The sequence below is a fragment of the Haemorhous mexicanus genome, chromosome 4 (genome assembly GCF_027477595.1).
Source record: "Haemorhous mexicanus isolate bHaeMex1 chromosome 4, bHaeMex1.pri, whole genome shotgun sequence".
NCBI classification, from domain to species: domain Eukaryota; kingdom Metazoa; phylum Chordata; class Aves; order Passeriformes; family Fringillidae; genus Haemorhous; species Haemorhous mexicanus.
The window spans coordinates 53,255,588-53,275,569 of record NC_082344.1 but is presented as its reverse complement, the minus strand read 5'-3'; the positions used below and the strand labels follow the sequence as shown (position 1 = coordinate 53,275,569).

The window sequence follows — 19,982 nt, the reverse complement described above, 5'->3', positions numbered from 1 at the left end:
AATGGAAGACAGAGAAACGATACTACTCTATATCACAGCCTGTCAACAGAAATGCACAGAATCCTAACTTTATTAATTGCAGGAATGAGTAGATTAATTCAGCTTCAGTGAGGTTGTAGAGGGTTTATCCCTAAATCATTGTCATACACATAACACTTCTGCTTGTGCCAGAAAAAAAAAAAAATTACAATACATTCACATTTAGGTAAAATCCATTAGAAAGGATTCTTACAATATGTTGTCTGTTGACCTGATCAAATAGATGTTGAAAAACCTGCATCTCCCACTTAAGATGTGGAATTCTTAAATAAAACTGTCCAAGGAAATGATGATAAACAATCTCTGATTGTCCATGTAAAAAGGGTCACAGCATGACATGCTAAAAATTAAGTCTTGCTTCCAACTGATGAAATTATTCATAATATATATATTAGATAATAGAGTGTTCAGACAGTACTAATTTGATGATTCACCTCTCATGTTCACTTTTTTCCCTGATTCAATTATCAAACTGGAGACTATATAATTTAGAAACCATTTCTGTTCCCTGCAATACATCAATTTTGACTTACTTATGGGATGAAATTTGTTGGGTACATATCAAAAAGCCAACATGGCTAAATATGGCAGTTGAGGTCCAGTTTTTAGAAAGAGAACCAGCCTTTTTTGTATTATATCCAATAACAAAATTAACATACTACATTTTTCTCAGGAGTAAACTGAATTCCAGTGTAATTTCAAAACTGCAATTGTCACAGTTTAAAAAAAAACAAACATTGCTTTAAATGATAAATTGTCAAATGAACACAAGACTACACTTCAGAACAGCAGCAATTTTGTTTATTCTTTATTTCCTTGGAGCAATCACAAATAAATAAATAAGTGCAGGGTAGAGAAACCAGCCTCTACACTATAAGTATCAGTGGGCATCTCTACCTTGATGAGAGCAGTACAGTGTCAGCAGGTATATACTCTTTGCCTTTTATTATAACTATATCTCCAACATCTACCTGAAAGAAAACTGGGAATTGGTTAATGGTCTCAAACAAAATGTATTATACCCTTGTTTTAAGCACAGTAAATATTTACCTGCTGAATTTGCTAGCAAGACTGTTAGAAACTCACACACTTAGAGAAGTTAGATTGTACAGCCGGAGTTCTGTCAAAAGTTACTGCAACTCTTTGGAAATCTAATCTTTAAGAAGTCTAATTAGCTAAATAAGCCTAATCTGTAATAGCCTTCTCTATGCAGTTCTTTAATTTTGCTGGTTTTGTAAAATACTTTACTGAAAGATTGAAGTTGAGTTAAAGAAGAAATTAATCTCACCTAAGACCACAGTTTTGTTGCATCACACTATATCCTTGCTTCTTCAAAGGCATAAGCCAATTTCATCTGACCCTTGCCTCCAAATTATGGTACGTCAAATTTTCTTCAAGTTTTCAGGTACGGAAACTATTAAAACTAAGTGACTAGATGATAGCATAACATTTAGTTCTTGAAAGATACCTTTAAGAGTCCCTTCCTAACCACTGCTTATACGCCTTTAAAAGTTCTCATGATTTAAGGTGATGGAGTTCAACAAATACAGGAAGTAACAAGTTTCCATAAAGAAGTTTCTGCCTTGGCAAACCACATTATACTAAGGAAGTGAGTCATTCTGCCACAGCCATCATATTATTCAGCTTATTTCCACTGACCTTGACCAGCTTGAACTCATGCCACCAAAACTGACTTGGCTTTAAAGTACATTTTGAGAGACAAATATCAACCAAGAAAAAAAAAATACAAGAGATTATACATTTCCCATAATACCAGTTATTTTTTATCATTAAAAATTACATGGAGAAATAAAACAAATATTAAATGTGTATTATGCTCTAAAAGTGACCAATAAAGACACACACCTTTTCCCAGTGGACAATCTCCCATGCACCATTTCGTAGTACTAAAAGAAAAGGAAAAAATAAGGACTTTTCCAGTTGTACAATGTAACTGCAGTACACAGGTATGTGCTAGATTTCTTATGAAAAACCATATAGACACATCTCATTTACACAATATTTTAGAGCATGCCTTGTTTCTATGAATTCAGATCAAGCATTTCAAATATTTAACACATATTCTTGATAATAGTTTTTGTGCCATTGAATCTTATTACAAAGTCAATGAGAACATTTTACAGGGCTTGAGAATCAAATAAATCTGATATAGATTTTATGATAATGTGTTTTCCAAAATAAATCAGTAATTGGAATAAAAAGTTCAGAAGTTAAAAAGTTTTGAAATTATTGGGGGTGGTGAGAGGAAAATATTCAATATTCATCAAAAGTGCCAGGAAGCTTACTATAGTTTATCTCTTCTGTTGTTATTGCCATATTAGAGAACTTAAGGATCAGTACAGTCACCTCCTCCACAAATATCCTGAAAATACCCCATGCTATTTAGAGCAGTATTTAGTATAGTTTTTCCCTGGTAGTAACAATTAATATTGCAACCACATTCCACTACTCTAGTTTTACGTGTTACTACTATGATACAAAAACCATGCTTTGTTGCCAGTTACTTGCAAAGATTATATTTTCAGAGAATAATAAAGGTAATGGCTTTTTAGCCCCAGTTACTGAAGAAGGATGTGCAAAAAAAAAAAAAAAAAAAAAGAAACGTTGCCATGTATCAATACTCAGATAACTTTTAAGAGATTGCCCCCTTTCACTGTGTTTTCTAGGTTTCAAACCATCAGGAAGCTTCAGTTCCCAATCAGGACCAAATTCTTACACAAGAGCACGCTGACTTCAAAAAAGTGGATCAAAATCTGGGACTACACATGGCCTTTACATTTAAGTCTTCTTGGAGGTTATGTCCTGACTGACTCCTCTTCTTGTGTATCTCAATGATATTTGCAACCATTACTTAACTTGCTTAGTAAGTCTTCCCCTTCCTTTCCCCAAATTTATTAGTGTTGATATGCTCAGGGCAATGGTAGATGGGGCAGACTCCCTTTCTGACAGCAAGCAAGACATTTTAATGACTGCCTCACCAACCAGCTGATCATTACACAAAATCTATTTTGACAAACCATTTCCCTCTGCTGGTAAAATTACAGATTCAGCATGGTGACTGATTGTAACACTGTCCTAAGGAACCCAAGACATTTGATAATTGTGCTGCCAACTACCTATTTCCATGCCCTTGTGTCAGCAACACAGCTTATAATACAGCAATACTGATGGGGCCACGGCACCAATCAGATGAAAGAAATGACAAGAATTAAAAATATACCTTGCAGCAGTCCAGACAACTACACTTCACAAACAGTTACAGTATAATAACTGCTACTGGAGCTCTGCAGGTCTGAAATATAAGTATGCCACCAGATGTGGCCAGGGGCTTTGTAAGAAGGGGCTTCTGGCTGCAGAGGGAATGTCCTGTCCTGCTGTCACCCTATGCCAAGGTGCATGCCCTCACTGCTTTGTGCTTGCTGCCTCCAGGGTCTGCTGGGCCCTTTACTGAGCCAGTTTAATCCACTCCATTTGTGTCTGTAGGACACTATCATTTTTTCTTTCTGGATTTGTTTCTTGCTGGTTTAACTGGTTAAAATCAGCTCAAAACCAGATGAGTCAGACTCATGAAAACATGCTGAGCCACCTGAAATCTCAAGAATACTGTAACCCTAGCTTGATCTGGTAAGCTTTTAAGGACAATTAACACACACTAACATTCAGTTAAATCCATCTTCTTATGAGAACAAAAAAATAAGTGATGTTATGCAACTTTTATATAATGGTTAGACAACATGCACCATAAAGTTTTCTGCAGCCTTTCTCATTTGTATCTCCCACTTTTCAGCTCTAACAACGACTTTTCAAAAGCATTTTCCATCTGCCCAGAAGGCTTTTTCACCACACTACAGAAATGAAGATTTCATCCTATCAGAATGTCTGATGGTATCCTCCTGTATCATATATGTATGCAGCCTGAGGCAACAAAAAATTATCCCAATTGCAGCCTAATACATCCAAATCCTTTGCAAAAGTTTTTTTTTAAAGTAAACTTTTAGAAAGTTAATTACTTATGGCTGACTGAGATACAGATAATCATTAAGGAACAGAACGTTGAATGGGGACCCAAATACAGAATCTACACATGCTCATGCCATTTCACTAACAATTCCATGTGTTTAAAAGGCAAATAAAGGTGGAGCTGCATATACAATGTACTATGCACATTGCTGCTTTTCAGGGTCACAGAACTGCTGAATACATGAAATAAACGAAGAGAATACCATACTGATTAACTTTTTAATTCTTGCTTTGACAATAGATTGTAATTGACAATACATTTAAAAATTGATTTGTCAGGATGATAGGATCAATGCTGCACATATGTGAATCCTGTATGAGCTTAAGAAATGTGTTTCTCAGTGCGAGCAATATTTTACTTATCCTCATCACACATTTAACTTCCCAGATACTCTTCTGCATGCATGGAACATTAAGGAATCCTAGGAACAATTAACAAAGACCCTGATGAGAGGTAACCAAGAAGAAGAGTCAGAAAATAGAGTAAAATGAGCCTTTTATTAAAACTTTGTACACTCTAGACAAAAAGAAAAATTGAAAATGCATTTTAATATTTCACTACAACCAAAACTGTTGTTTGTAATCTCAGTAGCTATGAGTGGTTGATGAAAGAATTTTGGATGTCAATATTAAGTCTTCCTTTTTTTTTTTATGTATTGCTAATAGGTTACCTGTTTCTCCAGGCCTCTGGAGATTTCCATTTCTGTGATTTCAGTCAATAGTTTTTTTCCCCATCCTAATCTCTCCATACCTGCTATTGAGCTCAGTAGTCTCTACATGCTCAACAGTTTCCTAAGCTATCTTGCCTTCCCAGGCCCCCTAAATTTTACAGTAAAGATTTACATACAATTTAGGTAGGCTTTAAAATTTATGTTTCCAGTATTTAGCAGTGCTACACAATTTTTTTAAGTGATGAGTACATTTCTCTCTAAAAAAAAATGTTTATTTTTATTATATATTTAAAAGGATTTCATGTAAGATTTTTCTCTTTGTGCTATTTTTCATATTTTCTGGAATCAAAATCACATGACACTCATTCCTCCTCCTGTTTACAAAAACAGGACTAATACCATCAAGACAGGTCTACCTCAGAACAAGTAACATGAAAAGCTGAAGAGCAGCAAAGCAGGAACCTAAATTTTGACATACTACCTGACAAGCATGTTTAGGATATACTAGTACCTCCTTCACTTTCTGAGCTAAAATAATCCCAGTTTTATAACACTTTTCTTTATCAAAATATATTAAACAAACCACATGCCAATATTTTGGCTAGGCTACACTGGCTAAGAATCTTATAATTTCTAATCAAACAGTTACATTGATTTAATTAAAAAACCCCAACAACTCAAACCCAAAATAACTCCATTAGTCTTTATCCACAGTTTTGAAGCAGCACAGAAAGACAGTTCTATTTTTTTGATGCTTCCTTCCTATTGCTGGCTGAAAAAAAATATATTTGTACTCAGAAATGCAGACTTTTAATTATAATGTAGCTTCATTAAACACACAGGTGATTATGATGTTCTAATAGTGGCAGCATCACCTGTGCTAAATGAATAAATGCTCAAGTTTCTTAGGAGCCTCACAACCTTAATCGAGAACATATTCTGTTTTGTGGAGCTAACATCACTGCAAATTATTAGTTCAACTGTTTACATTAGAAATTTTGAAGTAATCTGCACATGTGATTTCCCACTCAATTATGTCAGCAGATCAAGTTGTATTACTACCATGTGCAAAAATTCAACACTTCCCCCCCCCACCCCCAAAAAAAGGTTAAAAAAATTTCCTACCTTGAGTCTGTTTCTTGTTCACAGCATTATCAGCTTTATGTCTTTTCTAAATTAAAAAATGTAGAGTGGTTAAAGACTTTTGTTGATAAGATAAAGCTTTCATACTTCTAATAAAAAACCCATCTATTAGCCCCTCCTCCTCAGCTATTCACTAAACCACGTACGTATTTAAACAGGACTATTAATTACTTGCATAGTTATGAACACCAGGAAAGTCACATCCAGTTCCCGGCTAATTATACTGTACTAAAATATCCTTTCATGTGGGCAATCTCTATCTGGACAAGTTCCTTACATAAGGAACGGGTGCATTTCAATGCTGTAACCTTGCCCTTTCCTGGAACTGACTCTACTACAGCAAAGATCATGGAACAGTTCTTCATCTGAGGGTCTCATACAGACATCTGAAGTCAGGCAATGACTCTGTAAACATGACTCCACTTCTACAAAGCTGCCTGCAGACTTCAATAACAGTAACAGAAAAACAAACAAAAAATCAACAGCACCACCTCCCCCAAAGAGACAATGATGCCCCTCAGTTTTAATATAGCTGTGAGACATCTTTTGACAGTAATCTTTTGATACAGCTTTTAACAGCCAGCATTTTCAAGGTACGACCAGACTCAAGACACAAAAAGCTTAGGAGAGTACTAGTTTAAACACACTATTTAGGAATCATGAACGCAGTTTTTTCTGAGCAGGAACATGTTTTAGAAAATTAATTTAAGTAGAATTAACTAGTTTAGGTACACTTTTTACACAGATGTTCAGAATTCATGTCTTTGTGATACAAACAAAATCAGAAGCAATCTTGTAAAATGGAAGAAAAATAGGTCAAGATGCTTGAGTGATTTATTGCCAATAAAATGTTGATTTGACTCTGAGCTAGCAGCTCTTAAAAGCCACCTTGTAACTTCAAAAAAATTGAAATATTATTTTTACTAGATTTTCAGAGATAACCAGCAGATTCTCCTTTCAAAAAGATGGCTGACTGTACAGATGAATAACCTTTGTCAAAGGGAAAGCCTAACTTGACCATAGCAGGTGTCTATTTGCCCACAGGGTGAATCTCCTCCATTTTGAAAAGGTTAATATCCAGTGCTTTCTGAGGTGGGAGAGATGAAAATTATTGGAAGCAGTTGACAATCTAACACTGCATGTCACAAATCCTGCTAGCACCTTTGAAGCATATATGGAAAAAACATGCTGTTCATGAATAGTATCTTCTGCTAACGTCTTTCTCTTGGTATTTCATTCCAGAAAGAGAAACATTTGGTTCTTGAGCTGAAAGTATTATTCTGACAAGTGTATTTGTTGTTATCATTATAAAAGGTCTCCATCCAAAAGCTTTAATATTAGATGAAGATTACCATTCATGGAGATCCTAGATATTTCACTGTGTAAAAGAACTGAGACATAATGAAAATTAATGGTTAAGGGAAAACACTTTGAATATTTGACTATGCAGAAAGTGGTCGGCTTTCTCAGCAAAAAAATGGTACAGCTGTATTGGTTTTGGGTATCTCTGTAGCATTTGGTAATGAGAACTTTATTTAGCTGATATACGCAAAACCCACTACACCTGATCCCTGTCTTTCTCCCCTGCCACACCAAACTGTACACTTCAAGTTACAAAGAGCAAATGGTAGAAATAAATAACAAAAAAAGCAACTGGATGAGACAATTTTAAAAAGGACACTCTGTACAGTAGCAGCAGCTTCAGTTTTATATTTGCCTAGACACTGACAGATGGTGTAAGTCTGTAAGCATTAACAGCAGAATGGTTAAAAATATCTAGAAGAACATGAATTGATTTAATGGTTTTTTTTTAAAGGGGTTTTGTTTATGTAAAGAGAAAGCAACAAAGGCATTTAAGGAGAAGCTGACTGTAAGGCAGAAAAAACCAGAAATGCCAAATAGAAGAAAACTATTTAATGTAAACCTCATTGTCTCTTGCAGGACCACTTAACTCTGTGATCTAGGAGCTTCATACAACCTAGGGAGTCAATATCTTGCCCACCATCCATTCATAGAGGTAACTGAGGAGAAAACCAATCAATAAAGACGGCATGGGACCAACCACTCTCCATACCAAACCTCCTCTGCAGCTCATCACTCTTCCCTTTGGTCATGTTTCTGCACATACATTGTAATTCTGCTCAAATACAATAAATCTGGTGCTCAGAGGCAGCTTACTACTTGTGTGCAAGGAATGACTACACTACCTGCAACCCTTTCCAAAACTCAAAGAGAAGAGCCCACAAACAGGAACACTACTCCTCTAGTGGACAAGACACTGCTGTGTCATAACATACCTAATGTCCTGTCCTCCTAACATACCTGCAGAACTAAAATAAAACAAAAGCAGATAAAGAAATTCTTAGCATATGGAATAATTTGGTAAATAATTAAGACTACTTTAATTCCTTAGATACAAAATACATCAATTAAAAGACTTAATTATTTTAAGAAAGTTAGAGAGACAGATTTCTATCATATATTTTTACTGAAGAGAGGGCAAGAAGGTACTTAGAAAACCCCAACATCTTTTGTATAAAGTGAAACAGAGACTGAAATTCCTCTCTCCCTCAAAATAAAATAAATCAGAATGGATGCTTCTGTGTTGACATCTGTGTTGACAATGTACCACCTCTTTTAAAGTTTTCTTTCAATGCAAGAAGAAAGCAAAACAACCACTACCACGGACAGTGACTAGAAAGAGCCTAAGAAAGCCTAGCAAAGGTGCCTAACAAGGACCAATTCTCTCTGTTCCTGGCCATCAGGAGTCACCAGATCACACTTAGCACCAGGAAAATGCTAGCATTTAGGAAACACAAACAGTTAATTGCACTGGACTAGAGCAACAGGAAAAAAAACTGAAAAGGCCTATTCTCCTGTTTAAAAAAAAAAACAATGAAAAGTCACAACAGTGAAACTAAGGATTTTATGCACAGGACATTAGAAATAAAGAGGTGCATCAAATGCTGGGACATGGATTTGACAATCAGGAAACATTTTTGTATATTATAAATGAAAAATATGATAGCTATTTACAAAATATTGCTATTAAATACTTACAATATCCTCTATTATCTCCTTCACTGCAGCTACAGCTAAAATAAATAAGAGAGGAACCAATGTTGTGTAGCGGCCTGTTGGTGATACATCTGGTATTTGCTATTAAAAAAGAAAGAGAAAAAATATTTTGCATTGCTGGTTGAAAACACTTTAAATACAAGAAACAGTACTTTCTGGGCAAATAAAGACACGTGAATTCACTTTTTAGGCACAGTGTTAATTATGTCCAAGAGAGCTTTATAGTCTTCAACTCAAAAGCAGCTGATACAATAAAAGAACATCTGCACTTCAAGCAGTACAATGTTCAATAGTACTATTTCCAAAGGTTAAGTGTTTGCAGAATATTCACCTTCCTTTTCTGTGTTTCAAATTGAATTAAAATACGCATTTATAAAATACAACTAAACTTTCCAATTTAGATTTTTGTTCATATAGTTCAGTATGTTTTTAAACGTTACCCTCTAGAAGAAATGCCAACTACAGGTAACAGTTTTGTGTGTATGCCAAATATTTTTAAATAGAATTTTCTTCTCATAAGTCTTTTTGACCCAACAGAATTTCAGCTATACTTAACCTGTTTTACAGAAAAATATTTGTGTGCATTTTCTTATCTCCAAGAAGCAAGAAAGCCACAAACCCAAGCATTTTATTAAAGATATGTCTACATGATACAGCTGTTCTGATAGGCCTGCTAGCCTGGAAAGAACAGCACAGCAACCTCAAGTATCTCAGTATCTCTGTCTACAAAATAGATGGTCTCTTATCAAGTTTAAAACATTAGAATCTATTGTTGATCTTACCTGAAGCAATGCAATAAAAAGAAAAAATGCATTAGCAGCTCTTCTGAACTGGGAATAAAGGAACCTTGGCAGGAATGTGATTATGTTGTACTTTGCAGTGCTGAGAAGAAGAGACAAAAGCACATGCTATTATTACAGAACAAAAATTTCTTCAAATGTATTCTTTCCCTCTCAGTTATACAAGCTTTCAAACAAAACTGTTTGCTTTTTGATTCTAAACTGACAAATATTGGATATTAAGTGTGCTTTTGCTAGGCTGGAAGAAGAGAATAAAATTTATCTTAGCAAAAAAATCTCTGCTAAGACATCCTCACAAAATGTTTCAGCTCCCATCTCTCTGCCAGCCTATTACATCTTTTAAGAACAGACCACTAACCATCTAAAGTTCTAAAACAACATATGCAAAAACAATCATGCCAAAAACTTTTAAGCAAAAGACTTGTAAGAATATTTTAACTTATTTTCAAATCAGTCATATTTACTTTGACCTTGCATAAAACTGTCAATATAAGGGGGGAATGAATGTATCCCGCAAAAGCCCTCTACTCTGTAAGCAAGCAAAAGACAGAAGGAGAAGCTGCACCAAGAAATGGCATATAAAGTTTCTCAAGGTCATAGAAAATCCCCCCACATTATTCTCAATGTCTACAAAATTTCTACACATTTTCAAAGGTACCTTCAGAAAACACACCTATTTGGGACAGAGGTATCTTTGCTGTTCATTTCCTTTGAATTTTAACAACAGAAGTGAGGATGTTATCAGATCTAAACACACATTACTTATGAGTATTTACTGTATGACTTAAAATTCATCAAAAGCAAACAAAAAACCCAGCATAACCATCAACAAAGCCCCTAAAGCCTGAACCTAAAAACTATTCTCACAGGCAATCACAGCATCCTTGTAACCAGCTGACTGAAAAAGCCAAGTGTTTCCAAAGCGCAAACAATGCTGTGCTCAAGTATAGTACATCTCCATCAGCATTCAGCTGCCAGGTACAGGTTCAAAGACAAACTGAACTGAAACCTGAAGAACAAATCCATCCTCTAGGGACACACTGATGGTACAGCTGTAAAGCACCTGTATCTTCCCCACTCCATTCTTAAAAATGCAGAAGGTCAGGTTTGTAACTGAAACAGCTTTCTTGTCTCATTTCACTTCATTCCTCCCTCCAGTTTCTGAGACTGTCATTGGTGGCCAGTAGAAATGACAGAAATAGAATAAATGAAACCTTTTCAATTTTGCTATTCAGTATGCAACGTTCTAGTGTATTTGTTAATACCTGACATGATTATTGCAGAATTTGGTTAGCTGAGGCTGATTGATGAATATAGTTCTCACTTCCTCTTGATCAGCTAGGGAAGTCTTCTCTGAAACATCCTCTGTCTTCTCATAGCCTGTAAAAACACAGCATGATTTTCCATATAAATATATATAAATGATTTTCTATATAAATAGATTTACTCACACAAGATTCAAGGCACTTCATGAGACAAAAGGACATTTATTGTGGATGTGAACTCAATGTATTTGCATTTCTCACCGGTAATGACCCCTGAAAAAACCAAAAAAGTCTTTTTCATATATTCAAGATGCTCAGTAAAAACCTACACTTCCCACAGACCCTCCTTACATAGCAAAGATCACTGGGAGTAGCATAACTGTGACACCTGCCAGCCCCCTCTGCACTCATGATTGCATCTTATTAGATCCACAGATTCTTGTATTGCCAGTTTGTTTAACTGTTCCCTAAACTGATCATTCTCCACCAAGGTAAGTCTTTTTTGTTTCCGACTTTGCAACCGGTATCAGGAACCTGGGGTTCCTGAAAGCTGATCTTATCAGTAGAGATTGATAAGGGGAGAAGACACTGTTTACTGCATCCTATTCTGTCTTTTGTTTCCAGGTTCCCTGCAGCCTGCAGCCTAGAGGCACCACCCTTCTCAGTCATCATCTTTCTGCTGTTACATCTGAAGGAGAACAAGAATTGCATCTATAAGGCACTCACCAGGTTAAACTCCAGGTAGGTTGTGATTTTACCACTAAATCCATCTCTCTCTACTCCTCTACAGCCACCTGTTGCTGCTTTGACCTCTTGTAGGTTCACCTTTTTATATGTGAGCTTTGGCAGGGACTCCTTGCTAATTCACAGAATGGTTTGGTTTGGAAGGAACCTTAGAGATCATGTAGTTCCAACCCTCCTGTCATGGGCAAGGAACCTTCCAGTCAATCAGGTTCCTCAGAACACCATCCAGCCTCGTCTTGAACACTTCCAGGGATAGGGAGTCTGCAACCTCTCCAGGCAACTTGTTCAATGCCTTACCATCCCTACAGTAAAGATCTTCTTCGTAATACCTAATCTAAACCTACCCTCCTTAATGTCATTCCCTCTTGTCAATAAAAGCCCTAGTTAAAAGTTCCTCTATAACCTTCTTGCAGGCCTCCTTTAGACACTGGAAGGCTGCTAGAAGGTCTCCTATAAGCCTTCTCTTCTCCAGATTGAACTCTCTCAGCCTGTCTTCATACACATGTTCCAGCCCTGTGATTAACCTAGTGGCCCTCCTCTGGACTTGTTTCTCTAGGTCCATGTCTTTCTTATGCTGGGGGCCCCAGAACTGGATTCAGCACTCCAGGTGGGGGTCTCACAAGAGCAGAGAAGATGGGCAGAAGAACCCATCTGCCCTTCAAGGTGCTGACACCTAGACCTGCTGGTACACTTTGATGCAGCCCAGAATGTGGTTTGCTGTCAGGGTTCCAAATGCACACTGTCAAATCCTGTGGAGCCTCTCTCCCACCAACACCCCCAAGTCCCTCTCCTCAGGGCTGCTGTCAATCCATTCTCCACACAAACTGCATTTGTGCTTGCAATTGCCCTGACCCAGATGCAGGACCTTGCACTTGGCCTTGCTGAACTTCATGAGGTTCACACAGGCCACCTCTAAAGGTGCCTCTGGATGGCATCCCTTCCCTCCAGCCTGTCAGCCGCATCACACAGCTTGGCAATGTTAGCAGACTTGCTGAGGGATCACTCAATCTCACGGTCCAAATCACTGACAAAGATGTGAAAAAAGTCAGCTCTCATACTGACCCCTAAGGAATGCAAGTTGTCACTGCTTTCCACTGAGCTGTTGACTGCAATTCTTGGAATGCAACCATTTAGCCATTTCTTTATCCACTGGGTGGTCAATCCATCAAATCCATGTGTCTCTAGAGACAAGGATATTGTGGGGGACAGTATCAAATGCTTTGCTTCATCCAGTGCTTTTGCCACCTTGGCTTGATTTTGTGCTCATTGTGATGGACCAGTCTTGAGCTGGAAGGACGTGATCATTAGAAGTCAAGGCTGCTAAGCTGGTTAATTTTAATTGGTTGGTCTCACTGGTTAACAAGATTTCTTCACTTGGTCCAGATTTTCTTTGTGACATTAGCCAGATTATTCTCAGAGATGTGGCATCAGTATATTCTTAATTTTGTGTGTGCTTAATTTGAAATAGTTTTATTAGACTCACTGACATTCCCAGCACCTGCCTCCACTAGCCAGTTAAAGTTGAGCTTTCTGTATATTCTTCCAGGGACTATGAGGTATCTTGTGTCAGCCTGCATCCCAACTTTCAACTGCAAAAGGGGACACCAATGTATTCTTCTCTCCCAAGGCTTTTCACTAATGTTTTGTCAAGCAGTCTGCCACTACATTGCAGACAACAGGCCTAAGCAGTCTTCAGGCTGGAGCTTGTAAAGTACCAACAGGTATAGCATAAATAAATCAGCATAAAGTTTTAACATGCGACCAATTTTGTGTGTATATAGGTGCTTGTTAAATGTACACTGTTCATTCTGTTTGAGAATGAGGAAAAGACACGGAAAACCCCTATGTTATAATGCAACTGAATACATCAGAATGTATAGCATGTCAAGGATAATTAGGGCTGTACATGAAAACTTAATGCTTATTTCTAGCATGCTCTATAAATGCTTGCAAACACGTTAGGCAAATCTGAAGCCATTCGCCAAGTCCGCTGGTGCAGTATATTGCCTCTTACCTATTCAAAATACATTTCAGACACTACTTTGCAAGGTCAAGTCTCCACACATTGAGAAAAGGCTCAGCAGAAACTTTTTATTTCTTCCCATTACCTAAACATAATTCACAGGCTCTACCATGATACAGGAAACCCTCACTACTACATTCACCCTCTGCAATTTCTGCATTTCCTTCCTTACCCAGTGAAAGGCACACATTCAAACATCAGTATTTATCTCAAATAGTCTCTTCAGAGGAAGGACAGCCAGCCTAGCAGACTGGCCCATCTTAACAGGTGCCAACAAAATACTCAAGGAACCACATAGACTCATTTGGCAGCCTAACCCAATGAAAAAAACATAACATCTTCAATAACAACAAATTCCAAATAAATAAGTAACCAATGAAACTAAAAAACACAGCCCCCAAACCAATTAGAGCTTCTTTAAACAAGAGCACCCACTGAAGATCATATTTTGATCCAACAATAAATTTGGAAGAAGCATCTCTCTTCAAACACTCAGTATTTGCAGGAACTCCTCCTAAAGCAGTCTTGATTCAAAAGTTTCTACATTAGTAAAACAACAAAAGTAAATTCCATACCCCTAATTTTTCCTTTAGGTAGGGTACTTCAAGACTTTCAGCTTTTATTCCTTAAAACAGTCTCATTTTCATTACAAGATTGTAATGTTACATACACATATACTACAAAATGGAAATAAAGGGAAAGAAAACCCTCAACCAAATTGCCAAAAGGATTTTAATACAGTCCTCTTCATCATAAAAAAAAAAATCTTTTTTATTCCCTAAGTAGAGTGTTTGAAACCTTTGAAAGCTGATGCTGTAGTCAAGAACCTCTTACACAACTAAGTGCTGTGGTTTAACCTGGCAGGCAGCTAAACACCACATAGTCACTCACTTGCCTACCCCAAGTGCTGGAGCAGAGAATCAGAAAGAAAGGTAAAACTCATGGGCTGAGATAAAAACAGCTTAATAGGACAGAAAAATAAGGGAAAATAATGATAAAAGAACATACAAAACAAGTGATGCACAATTGTCACCAACCGCTGACCAATGTCCACGCAGTCCCTGAGCAGCAGGCTGCCAGCCCCCTGCCAACTCTCCCCAGTTTTGCTGTTCAGCATAATACCAAAAGGTCTGGGATATCCTTTGGTCAGCTGGGAGGCAGCTGCCCTGGCTGTGTCCCCTCCTTTACCTTTTGAACTCCCAGCCTCCTCCCTAGCAGGGCAGTTTGAGATGCTAACAAGTCCTTGATTTAAGTGTAAGTGTAAGTGTTGCTCAGAAACAATTGAAACATCAGTGTGTTATCAACAATATTCTCAACCTAAATCCAAAACACAGCATTTTATCTGCTGCTAGGAAGAAAGCAAAGTCTATCCCAGCCCATACCAGAACAGTTTGTCTGCTAGCTCATATTTCTGGAGCACGTGGCATAGTTCAAAGATGGAACCACTATGAAAAAGAAAGTGTCTTCAGAATTATTTGTTGCAAAGCCATGACAGACTTTCAGTGACAGGATAGGCACTGGGAACCTGATCCAGACTGTCCTTCTGAGGAGTCAGAGCACAGAAGGAAATTTAAATGACCTGCTTGCACCTGCTGGTACCACTGAGATGGCCAAACCTGTCTAGAACTAAATCAAGATTTCTCCCTGTTGTGAAACACTGGGATCAAAACACACTGGGCACAAATAAACCCCAGACACAAGTGACTATAATGATCACTAAATACAGTAAAATGTTACATAGTCCTTAAGACCTTAAGCAGAAATACCTAAGGGTACATTAGGCACTACAAAAACCAATGGTCTGCTGAAGACAATCTGATGACCACTACAGAATTTCAAAATATATTCTTTCTTCATGTGAAAGTCATCTCATCTTATCCCAGTTCAGCTTCACCTAGATGTTGTACAAGAACACCAACAGAAACTAGTTATTACCTGCTAGTTTTAGTAGGCAGCATCACGGCACCTCAACTCTCTACCCTTTCTCAATGACCTGATATAATTCCGTGAACTCCACCAACATAGAGAGGAAAAGAATTAATGCTTCAATCTTCAAAGAACCCTAATAAGACTTCAGAAGAACAATTCCACTTTCCCAGAACCTCTCAAAAGAAATATAATTACTTGAATGATCCAATTTCATATTATTTAATAGATGCATATATGAACTGTGAAGCTATATATAGCTAAATAACCACAGTTAGTTACTGTATTTAATAAAGCTTTATGTAGGCCACACTACTCAAAGATTCCCCTTGTGTTTTGCAATTGCAGAATACATGACACCAATTTCCTATATTTGTTTAAGAGGGCCAGATCTTCTGTGCCTTGAGAGAGACTTTATTGATACCCATACCACTTCAGAATGGTAAGCAGCACCTATTTCCTGCAACAGGGTAACAGACACAAAAACCTAATAAAACATGGTTATAAGCATGCTTGGTTATCCTTCATCAGCCATGAAGAATTTGCAGAGGTTTGGAAGAATGGCACAAAATCAGTTTCTTTTTGCTCAAATTCTTTTCTCTATGCAGGTAATATGTTGGCTTACAGACCCTAAAACACCTACAATTTTTATTTTGCAATAATTTATAGACTGTAGTATCAATTCCTCTATGCAACTGTTGACCACTTCCTGGGAATGCTACAGGTGCACATCATTCTGACAGTTCTGATTCAGTTTGTTTCCCCTGAGCACATCATCTGATTTTTTCTAATAACATTATCACTATGTCTTCATGTGAGAGAGAGCTTAGGTCTTTCTGAGATGGTGCTCAAGACAGTCCAGCCTGGTAAGGTAGTTCATGATGAATGGAAAAGGTCTCTGAAGCAGGAATTAGTTGCTGCAGTGACAGGAGAGCAAAGTGAGATTTTAAGCCCGAAGATACAATACAAAAAATCTAGAATAAGGCAAGTAATAGTGTCTGTCAGACCCCCACAAGTCTTAGGCTAAGGAATGGTCCACACCATAACAGAAGTCATGGAAGCTGCTGTTTGTGATTACAGTATTACCAGTGTTCCAAGAACACAGAGGGACCCAGGCAGTAACAACTCTGCACTGGGATAAGTCTTTGGCAGAGTTCTCTGAAAGAAGCTTTATCATCACTTGGCATAGTGCTTATCTAGGAGACTTGGGCTGTTGCCAGAACTAGGGTTTGACAGTTCCTTTATGTCCCTGTCAAACACATGGCAGAGTGCTGGAGTTCTCTGTTTTAGAAAACAGTAGCATTTATAAAGAGCTGTTTAGCAATGGCAACTATGTAGTCTAAATGTACGGAGTAACTGGACTTGGAATCACTCCTCTCAAAAAGAAAAAAAAAGAGACTAATTGATGTTGGTTTCATTGTGAATTACATCTAAACAAACTGTCACATTAATATAAGACTAAGAAAACAGATTTCAAATTTTTTTGAGTAGTACTATATATACAGTGAAGTACAGTATGAGTCATATAGAATCAACTCGACTGGTGTAATGAAAAAACTATCAAATCATTTTGCAAAAGTTAAGTTTCTTAAAAGATGCTTTATACCTACTATCAGTCCTAAAGAAAGTGGTTTTGAGAAGCTTCTTAAACCCAGTATTTAACTGCTTCACAATCATTCAACCTTGAAAAATAAACCAGACTTTTTTTTTTTTTTCCTTTTATTGCAATTGTAAATCTTAGATAGCCAGTTACCTTTAGGGAAAACCACACTTATTCTGTTAATAACCATTAAGAGTTCTGGAATTAGATAATTTTAAAGAGAGCATAAATTTTCCCAATTTATTTATGCAATACTCTGCTTGCAGTGAAAACCAATTGTCTGGAACAAGGGTAAGTGAAAAGGAATTGAAATTAAGCACTGAAAAATTGGACGTTTAACTAGTCTCATTATATGCATCTACTAATCACTAAGAGTATACAGGATTGCTGTTCTGGTTGTAAACACATTTCAGAAGTATTCCTGAAAAGATGCACTTTCTCCCTTTTTTCTTAGAAAGGCACATCCTTCTATTTCTTTGCCACTAACATTTCCTAGGCAGAGACAGAGCCAGACCTCCTACAAACCTACTTCTGGTGGAGGAAGGCATAAACATGGTAAAACTGAAAAAGAACATCAATCTAACAGCCCACTTCTAATCTATGATTCTTTGTGCTTTTCTTTGCACAGAAGTTAAATAAAATATTTTTTGTTTGGAAGATGGAAGAAAGATACAGGGAGAAAGTTTCTGCCTCCCTTTACCAAACAAAGCACAACAAAGCTAAAAAAAGAAAAAATCAACTGAATATATGGTTTAAGTAAGGAAACTTACAGACAAGGGGATAAATCAAGCACAACTGCCTCAATACTTCTTATGCCATTACCGGGACATTGTTATTGTTACCCACAGCAACTAAAAATCACAGGCAGCCCCAACATCGTGCTGCTTTGAGGTCCACGATTTCAAACGTTACTTCTGCATAAAAGCTTTTAGTAATGTAATTCCACTGCAATGATTCTTTTCACAAAGCAGCTGCTGACACATTACCTGAGGTTAAACAAATCCACTTAGGCACGAGACTTCAGCGCTGTCCGAAGCTTCCTGGCACAAGCCGTGTATCAGAAACGCTTATTTCTGATGATCAGCGCACACGTACATGTTACACACAAAAGAGGGATTCCGGCTTATTCCCGGGCCGACGACCCCAGGCCATGAGCCCCCGCTGCCGCTTGGGGCCGGCGGGCCGAGCAGCCACACACCACGGGGAAAACGAAACCACCGCTGCCATCGCTGAGGGGCAAAATGCTGCGCGGGGATCACCGGATATAGACAACCATAAATACGAGGCCTCCCGGAGAACACCGGCACCGCTCACGCCCCAGGCTGGGGTCGCTGCCGCCGCAACCCCACCGGGGCGCACGGCACGACAGGAGACGGGGGTGAGGAGCGCGGCGGCGGCGCCACACCGGCTCCCACCGCCCCCTCCCGGCCAGGCGGCGCAGACCCCGCCGCGGCTCCGCGCCGCAACGCCGCCGGGCTCCCCCGTCGCTCCCTGCCGGCGCGGAGAGGCGGGCGGCTCTTACCCTCTGCGCGGGAGCGGATCTCGGACACCGTTTTCTGCACCGCCGGCATCGCCGAGGCGGTGGCGCGGCCGCCTCCCTCCAACGGCGCGCCCTGCACCTGCCGCCCGCCGGAGCGCGCCCTGCGCCGCTGCGAGGCCCGGGGCGAAGGCGGCGGGTCCCGACGGCGGCGGCTCCTCCAGCAGCCCGAGGCGGCGGCTCCGGCAACCCGAGGCAGCGCCTCTCTCCGGCTGCGCCCGTCCGCGCTGGCGCCGCCGCTGCTCACTGACAGCCGCGGCGCCCGCGCTCCGCACTCGCCGGCCCCCTCCGGAACCTACCAACTCCGCCCTCCCCCCGCGCCTCCCTGTCCCGAGGCGTCCCGCCGCTACCTCCCTGTCTCCCTGGCTCGGGCCTGTCGGGTCACCGCGCCTAACCGGGCACCGGCACTACGGCGGTGTGTGTCCCGCCTCTGGAGCAAGCGAAGGGCTTCCGATGCGCCCCCCACCCCGTGACGCGGGGGGAATGGAACGCGCCGAGCCCTGGGCCGCTGCCCGGCACTGGGGGCGGGCGGGGAAAGCCCCGGGCAAGGTCGCCCGGTGTCTCCGGCAGCCGTGGCGGGCGGGACCCGTGACGGGGCGGGGAGTGCCGGGGGCCAGGCGGGGTGAGCGGGGCTCCGCCAGACGTGTTCAGCCCCGCTCACCCCGTGAGGGCAGGGGCGGGGGGCAGCAGGCCCGGCGGCGAGCCGGCAGAGCGGACTCCCCGACTCCCTCCCTCGCTCGGTCTCGTACGCTGCTGAGCGAGGTGTATATGGAGCCAGGGGCGCGGTGGGGGCCGGGAGGCGTTCATCCAGAGAGGAAATTGAAACGGTGTTCCATAGCCGTCATCCAGGCGAGGAGAGTGTTTGTGCCACGCTCTGTTTGACAGGCAGCCTTCAAACTCTAGCCCGACTTCTTATTTTTAATCTCAGTCAGGATGCCGCAGCGTGACAGCCGTGAGTCAGTGTGAATCCAAGCGCTGCTCCCGTGTGGGCTGTTGGGAAGGAGGTCCCAGCCGCAGATGCCTCGGGCGGAAGCAGCAGCAGCACTTTCACTTCGAGACTGTGAGCGTGACACTGGGGTGACGGCAACAGGCTGAGCAGTGCGCCTGCCGCACGC

General features: G+C 40.0%; 1 protein-coding gene across 6 annotated transcripts in view; it reads right to left on the bottom strand.

Moving 5' to 3' along the window:
* The window catches only part of ATP8A1 (ATPase phospholipid transporting 8A1), a 101,045-nt gene extending 82,042 nt beyond the window's left edge, over window positions 1–19,003 (bottom strand). For 2 of the 6 annotated variants that reach the window (XM_059844910.1, XM_059844912.1), the window contains exons 1-7: window positions 18,853–19,003; window positions 11,038–11,152; window positions 9,755–9,854; window positions 8,955–9,053; window positions 5,877–5,922; window positions 1,906–1,946; window positions 937–1,010 (exon numbers count right to left, since the gene is read on the bottom strand). In XM_059844910.1, coding sequence (XP_059700893.1) covers window positions 937–1,010; window positions 1,906–1,946; window positions 5,877–5,922; window positions 8,955–9,053; window positions 9,755–9,854; window positions 11,038–11,152; window positions 18,853–18,901 — 524 coding nt within the window. In that variant the 5' untranslated portion in view covers window positions 18,902–19,003. Of the gene's footprint in view, window positions 1–936; window positions 1,011–1,905; window positions 1,947–5,876; window positions 5,923–8,954; window positions 9,054–9,754; window positions 9,855–11,037; window positions 11,153–18,852 lie in introns of those variants that run through there. The other 4 variants (XM_059844909.1, XM_059844911.1, XM_059844913.1 and 1 more) reach the window with 4 other exon arrangements.
* Between the last annotated feature and the right edge of the window lie 979 nt (window positions 19,004–19,982).